This window comes from Lactuca virosa, chromosome 5, assembly GCF_052849685.1.
Source record: "Lactuca virosa cultivar CGN04683 chromosome 5, Lactuca_virosa_CGN04683_v6, whole genome shotgun sequence".
NCBI classification, from domain to species: Eukaryota; Viridiplantae; Streptophyta; class Magnoliopsida; order Asterales; family Asteraceae; genus Lactuca; species Lactuca virosa.
The window spans coordinates 198,587,673-198,594,616 of NC_136430.1; the positions used below are offsets into that span (position 1 = coordinate 198,587,673).

A 6,944-nucleotide genomic window follows, 5' to 3' on the forward strand; every position below is an offset into this window, starting at 1 on the left:
TGTTAGCGGCAATGTTTCTCACGGCAGTCATTACATTCCCTTCCTCCGAATCCTCTTCTGTCGCCGAAGATGCATACCCATCTTCATTTACCGCTTCCATGACATCCTGCGACCTCGACGAGGGCGGCAGACTCTCCCCTATCCGCAGAGAAGTCTACGATGAGGGTCGTATCATTGACATAAGTCACCGATACCACCCTGACATGCCTTCATGGGGATCGGACGACGGCCTTGGAGAGTTCCTCCGGCTTCCGGCGAGTATCGAAGAACGGCTCACTCGTCAACAATTCCGAGATGAAAATCCCCGACTCACACAGGGACACACGTGGATGCTCCAGGGCACGTGTACGATCACTATTTTGATGCGGGTTTCGATGTTGACACGCTCGACCTTCATGTTCTTAATGGTGAGTGTACCCTTTTTGATTTAATGCCTTAATGAATCTTGGAGCTTCGTTAAAAATACTATCTTTTTAGAGGGACAACAGAAAGAATTTCTAGATTCATGACAAAATCTGTTTCATTTCTACATTCAAAAGAGTAATAATTAAGTCTGACGGAAGGAGTGAAAGTATTGTTGTTTTGGGATAAATAAAGTAAGGGATTTATGTGGTAGGCTTTCAACATCCAAAAAATCAACACTGCCTTCAATTCTTTGACTTCTGACTTCTGAGCACCAATACTAATTGTCTGCATCACTTTGAACATGGATCATTTGATTTTCTTGAACTTCTTTTCTCTGCATAAATTTCTTGAATTTGAGTAAGAGTTCATACAACGTGGCATAAGGTTAATTAGTCACACGTCATGTGATTTATCCAAACTATTCTTGGATTTTGCCGACTTCTAGTGGGGACAAATTTGATGTGCTCATAAATGACGGAAGCGTGAAAGCGAAAGGTGATACTTTTCAACCATAATCGGCCAATTCAATTCAACGAATGCTATATTATATAAAGGTGATACTTTTCAACCATAATCGGCCAATTCAATTCAACGAATGTTATATTATACTATATATAATTAACCTCTTCCAAAAGACCCTCTCAAGTCTCAAGAGCTTATCAAGAAAGATGAGCCCTAAGTTGATATTTCTCATGCTTGTTATATCTTATGTGTCATCTTCCACACAAGATGGTGACGAGTTGATTCCTCCAAGAGTGGATGTTTATGAAAGTGGGAAAATTTACGATATTACCCATAGGGTTAGTTCAAAAACACTTTCAGGGATTTATGTTGAAGGAATTGGGGAGTACCTTACACTCTATCTAAGCATGAAAAATGGATCAGATTATAACTTCTCGATCATAAAGTTACCTGCTCATTCTGGAACTCATGTGGATGCACCTGGACATTTTTATGAAAATTATTTTGAAGAAGGGTTTGATGTCGATAGTCTTGACTTAGAAGTACTCAATGGTAGTAAACTAAACTCAAATCCTATTATCTGCTTTTTACTTTTTGTGTATCTGTACTTAATTAATTAGCTTTGTCCTTTTACTTTCAGCTTTATTGCTAGTGTATCTTTTTACTTGTTCATTAAAGAAAATTATGAAGAAGCATTATGTGTCATTATATTCCATTTTTTTCTTCACAGGTCCAGCATTATTAGTTGATGTTCCAAGGGACAAGAACATAACAGGTAACATTCTGAAACATAAGTTTCTTTAAGCAACTTATGTTTTCTAATCTTTCTATGAGCTAATTTTTTATAATTTGTTGACTTTTTTCAGCTGAAGTTATGGAGTCCTTGAACATTCCCAAAGGAGTAAAACGTGTGCTTTTCAGAACATTAAACACCGATAGGTAACACTCTTTCACTTTTCTTTTTCTTTTTTTATTTTTTTTAAATAATATTATCCTTTTGGATGGTGAATTTCAGGCAGTTAATGACACAAAAGAGATTCGACACAAGCTATGTGGGATTCATGGAGGATGGAGCCCAGTGGTTGAAAGACAACACTGACGTCAAACTTGTTGGTAAAATACTCTCTCGTCCTGTTTGGATTTTACAAATATACCCCTGATTTGTGAGAAAAAATGTGTTTGTCATCTATTGCTTGCTAAAAAAGGTATTGGTAATATTTTTATTTTTATTTTTTTAATTTTGTAGGTATTGATTACTTGTCGGTTGCTGCATATGATGATCTCGTTTCCGCACATCTTGTTTTCTTAAAGAATAGGGTAAAGACATATTCTCCCTCTTGCAAAACATACTTCCAGAAGGTGTTTAATTTTTTGTTAAATGTCTAAAATACCCTTTAACAAAATTGAACACTGCTACTTTTTGTGGTTTCAGGAAATCATTCTTGTTGAAGGTTTGAAACTTGACGATGTGGAAGCAGGATTATATAATGTCCACTGCTTACCCTTAAGGTTACTAGGAGCAGAAGGATCTCCCATAAGATGCATCCTCATCAAGTAAAGCAAAGCATGTTCATAAATAAACTCTGTTTTCTTTTTCAGCTTCCCTTTGTTTTTTTGACTTTTGTTTGTAAGCTAGCGGTTTATTCTTGCAAAAGTACTAAAACATATAATATGTTTGTGGTTTCATAGAATGATCAGGTTTAGATACATATGTAAAGAATGTTGGGGAACATTTGAAATACTTAAATAAACTATAGTCATTCTGGATATGAGGAAATTAAGAGAAAAGACCAAATCAACGTGTGTTTTTAATTACAAGATTATATAACTAAGATTGTGTTGTAGCTAGAGAATTAAAATATTTAGAGTACAAAAAAGATTCATTCAAGAACTAAGTATATATAATTGGTTTGTACTCAATGCCTTGCACAATAAGCCCTTTCATTCCAAATGGAGGGGTATCATAAAAGGTCAATTGAAGATCATGCTCATACTTTTCATCAACAAAACGTTCATAGGTATCACCATTTTGAAATTCGCATACTTGTACTTCCATCCAACCATCGTTCCTCTTCTGTGGGAGGCCTTCCAATATTTTGGGTCTACTCAAAGGGTTGTGGGTATTTTGATAAGCCTGTCGTTTAATAACCGGTGTTCAGGGACTAAGTAAATATATATACCATGAATCACCGTTTATATATTTATAACTCCTCACATGCACACGAGGTTCAAACCAAGAATGGTTTTCTTGTAATTTGTAAACAAGGTAAGCAGCATACTTTTTTCCAAGTGATTGCATTCTAGGTCTGCAATATATTTGAAAGCTGTCGAAAACTGGATCAAAAGCCACTTGCTTAAATCTGCAAATTAAAAAGACACACACACACACACACACACACACATATATATATATATATATATATATATATATATATATATATATATATATATATATAAATAAAAGAATAATCTAAATTTGTAGTGCAAAAGGGTTTGGAACCTTGATTCGGGTGAAGAAGTCCAGCTCCAACCTTTTTCATCCAAAGCCTCTCTTGCTGATTGCATAAAGCACGTCTTTCCATTTTTTGCAAGAGAAAACCACTGTGAATTGAATTTGGTATGTGCAACTGTGTAAGTACTTGCAAGTAGATGTTCGTTCACATGTTCAACATTAACAGCTATATGTATGAGAGTAATAGATTGTAGAATTAATGAATCATATATGTCAAATATACCTGTTCACCACCATTGATTATCTCTTTCCAATGTGGCAAATTTGGTTCCCAATCTGTGTCTATATCTTCCACCTACATATAAAACATATAAGTATTGGAGTCTGAAGCAAAGCAATAAAATAAGATAAATTAAATGAATAAAATCGATTTGCGTACTCTCTCTAGGGGCATAAACACGATGCTATCTACTGCAATTGAATGTGAGCTTTCAAAAGTAATTTCAAGTTCAATAGTTCTCGTGGTGCTAGTAAACTGATACAATTCCGCTATCAACCACCCATCTCCTACTTCATCTGCCAAATATGAAGTCGAATGCTTTGTCTCCCCAGCCAATATGTACTTGAGGTTTACATCACAGTCCGTATACTTTAGTTTGGGGTCCAGAAGGAAGACAAGGTTTACTGTGTATGTGGTATGTAGTGACAAAAATTGTGCTATGACATGTGTTTTGAATTCCATATAAAAAAATCCTCCGATGTTACTTGAAATTCTGCACGAAAGATAATACATTCCATATGAAAATATTCTCCGAAGTTACTTGAAAATTTGCTTACATCTTCAATACTCTGTATTCTTTTTGAATTATTAATTTTTTTTTGTCTATATACTAATTTTAATCATAACAACCTGGTTTCCATGACTTATAACCTAGTATATATATATATATATATATATATATATATATATATATATATATATATATATATAATAGTTTAGAAGGCTAGGAATTAACAAAAAAAGGGAGGAAAGTAACCTTGATGTCTTTCCATGAAACAATGGAGTTGATGACATATAGTAGTCTACTTCAGATCTGGACCAATTAAGATTATGCTGTTAGTCTATGTTAAGATTCAATACGTGGAGAAAAGTTAAAAACCTAGATAGAATTAAAGAAACAACAAGGAGGATGACAACTGATAATACCCATACTTGGGATTATCCCTGAAATAACTGATGTCAAATGGAGTTTGTGGTTTTGCTGCATAGCGAATAGCTTCCAAACATTTTGTTGCGGATATCATTTCACAACGTTCTCCATTCTTATTTATAAACCACTGTCCATGCATTAAAAGAACTCAATTAGTAAGTTGAGGTGATTATGTAAGATAATGATCATCAGTACGTACATTTATTAGAGAGCCAAGATTTTCTCTAAAATTTAATCTATAATATAATATAATTCAGATTGATTTCTTATAAAGAATGACATGGCTAGCTAATTAATTACCGTTGTGCCCTTGTCAACTAAGATTCCTTTGAAGAGATGCATCTTTAGTTCCTCAGTAGAGCTGTAGGCAAGAGAAGGCACCGCAATCTTAATTATCTCTTGATAATCCATTAATGGTTCCACATGGTCACCGATTTCCTGAAACCGGAGTGCAATCTCAAGTTTTTCCACAACGTGAGATATCATTGGCCGTCGTTTACGAGATTTCTGCAAACATTGGTACGCAATGTCTGAAAATGTTTCTAGTGACCTCTGATCCATTTGTTGCTTCAGATCTTTAAAGATAATCTTGTTTAATCTCTTTTGTTTGTAGCTTTTTTTCCACATCCCTACTAAACTCTGAAAATGACCGTTCTTGTATTCAAAGCATAGTCTCCCACACAATACTTCAAACAAGATCACACCAAAAGAGTACACGTCCGACTCTTTTGTTAGGATGCCCGTCTCCATATACACTGGATCTATGTACCCCAAGGTACCAACAACATTGGAGACAAGAATTGTGTGTTGCTGATTAGCGGGTCCTAGTTTCGACAGTCCCATGTCAGAAACTTTAGCATTCCAGTTCTCATCTAATAGGATGTTGGAGCTTTTAATATCACGGTGGAGAACTCTTTGTTGTGTCCCCTTGGGATCATGAAGATAGCACAGTCCAGTTGCAGCCCCAAGGCATATCTTCAGACGTTGCCTCCACGTGAGGTTTGTGGCACTCAGATGGCGATCGAGGCTTCCACGAAATGCACGATCGTAGACAAGAATTTTCTCTCCATCCTCGTTGCAAAATCCCAACAGAGAGATGAGATTTTCATGTGTGTAACAGGAAAGTATTAGTATCTCTTTCCAGAACTCTGGGTCTCCTTGCCCGTAGTTACGATCTAGACGCTTAAAAGCAACCATCACTTCCCCATAAGAGTCGGACAATACTCCTTCATACACCTTACCGAATCCACCTTTTCCGATAAGGTTGCTGTTATCAAAGTTGCCTGTCGCCGATTTTATGGCTTCCAGCTGGATTTTAAGGTGTTGAAACTCCTTGAGAATGGCATCCATAATTTGTTGATCCATCAACAGGTACTCAATGTTTTTTAAGGGTGTGGTGTGAAAATGTTATTTGTTGATCAATAGGTAATTTTGAAGTTGCGATGGAAGGGGATGGGGTACTGTTAAATAACATGGAAAACGGACAGCCATGTCTAGGAAAGCCAGGGCAGGACATGTTCCTAGTTAGTTCCTACCCACTTCCTTTTTCTTTTTCTTTCTTTCATTCATATTAACTTTTAAAATTAAATTTTCACATACAAATTTTCCCATATATGTACACGCTTTCTATAAGGAAAAGTGGGTATCATTTTGACCAAATGGTATAAATGGGTTCCCATCGTTCACATACACCATCTTATTAGGTCGCTTTTTCCCGTTTTCAGTTAAATCGTTTAGTTAACATCTTTAAACCAATTGCATAACCAAACCAAATAAGGTTCGGTTTAATTGGATTCGGTTTATGCAGTTACGGTTTATTTGGTTCGGTTTAAGATAAACAGAACAAAATTCCGCATGAAAAAATAAATATAAAATTAAAATTTTGAGCTCAACACAATAATCTTGAACGGTCTAAATTAAATTAAACTCGTTCTAAACTACCGTCATAAAATTTATTATTATTTTTTCGAAAAACTGGATTTTTTATTAGAAAAGTTGTCAAAAAGCTAACAAACAATTACAATGGACTATAGCTAAAACCGGGTTTAAAAGCCACATAATTTTTCTGTTCAACGAAACAAACCAATTATAAAAATATCAATCAATCTATCCGTCAAAGCATTTCTTTTGACAGAGTGATCACTAAAAATAATTTCACTCCTAAATTTCCAAAGAAAACACCACATCGTCAATGATTATCGATTCAAGCGCTATGCGTTTAAGGCCATACATATAAATCAAGTCAATCCACAATATAACATTCTAGATATCCACAAAATTCAGGATGATCAAATCACACAACCAACCAAGGAAACTCTTAATGACTTGAATCAAGATGTTTCAGATTTTATACAAAATCTCCTACAACGTGTTTTTTGTTTGGTGTTTTGCCATAACTAAAATTGACTTGGAAG

The 6,944-nt window shown here is 35.2% G+C and overlaps 2 protein-coding genes across 3 annotated transcripts; one reads left to right on the plus strand and one right to left on the minus strand.

Moving 5' to 3' along the window:
- Nucleotides 1-986: 986 nt before the first annotated feature.
- LOC145114722 (cyclase-like protein 2) lies at nucleotides 987-2,636 on the plus strand. The gene is made up of 6 exons (XM_079050800.1): nucleotides 987-1,419; nucleotides 1,598-1,642; nucleotides 1,734-1,806; nucleotides 1,883-1,980; nucleotides 2,114-2,184; nucleotides 2,300-2,636. Exons 1-6 carry the CDS (start codon nucleotides 1,074-1,076, stop codon nucleotides 2,423-2,425), a joined length of 759 nt encoding a protein of 252 aa, XP_078906926.1. The 5' UTR covers nucleotides 987-1,073; the 3' UTR covers nucleotides 2,426-2,636.
- On the minus strand, nucleotides 2,487-5,952 carry LOC145114720 (putative receptor-like protein kinase At2g21480). 2 transcript variants are annotated; one of them, XM_079050798.1, is made up of 8 exons: nucleotides 4,831-5,952; nucleotides 4,533-4,657; nucleotides 4,357-4,413; nucleotides 3,759-4,092; nucleotides 3,603-3,674; nucleotides 3,368-3,468; nucleotides 3,083-3,227; nucleotides 2,487-3,001 (listed from the first exon to the last, which is right to left on the minus strand). In XM_079050798.1, exons 1-8 carry the CDS (start codon nucleotides 5,893-5,895, stop codon nucleotides 2,759-2,761), a joined length of 2,142 nt encoding a protein of 713 aa, XP_078906924.1. In that variant the 5' UTR covers nucleotides 5,896-5,952; the 3' UTR covers nucleotides 2,487-2,758. The 2 variants fall into 2 exon arrangements, with proteins under 2 accessions (XP_078906924.1, XP_078906925.1); XM_079050799.1 differs by having other exon boundaries at nucleotides 2,842-3,001; nucleotides 3,147-3,227.
- Between the last annotated feature and the right edge of the window lie 992 nt (nucleotides 5,953-6,944).

What these genes read in the sequence shown, in the direction of transcription:
- LOC145114722 (XM_079050800.1), top strand. Translation starts at nt 1,074, where the DNA reads ATGAGCCCTAAGTTGATATTTCTCATGCTTGTTATATCTTATGTGTCA. An exon ending in AAGGGACAAGAACATAACAG is followed by an intron (nt 1,643 to 1,733) that starts GTAACATTCTGA and finishes GACTTTTTTCAG; the next exon opens with CTGAAGTTATGGAGTCCTTG. An exon ending in CACTGACGTCAAACTTGTTG is followed by an intron (nt 1,981 to 2,113) that starts GTAAAATACTCT and finishes TTAATTTTGTAG; the next exon opens with GTATTGATTACTTGTCGGTT.
- LOC145114720 (XM_079050798.1), bottom strand. Translation starts at nt 5,895, where the DNA reads ATGGATCAACAAATTATGGATGCCATTCTCAAGGAGTTTCAACACCTT. An exon ending in TTTCATGGAAAGACATCAAG is followed by an intron (nt 4,093 to 4,356) that starts GTTACTTTCCTC and finishes TCTTTCGTGCAG; the next exon opens with AATTTCAAGTAACATCGGAG. An exon ending in ACTTCTTCACCCGAATCAAG is followed by an intron (nt 3,228 to 3,367) that starts GTTCCAAACCCT and finishes TTTAATTTGCAG; the next exon opens with ATTTAAGCAAGTGGCTTTTG.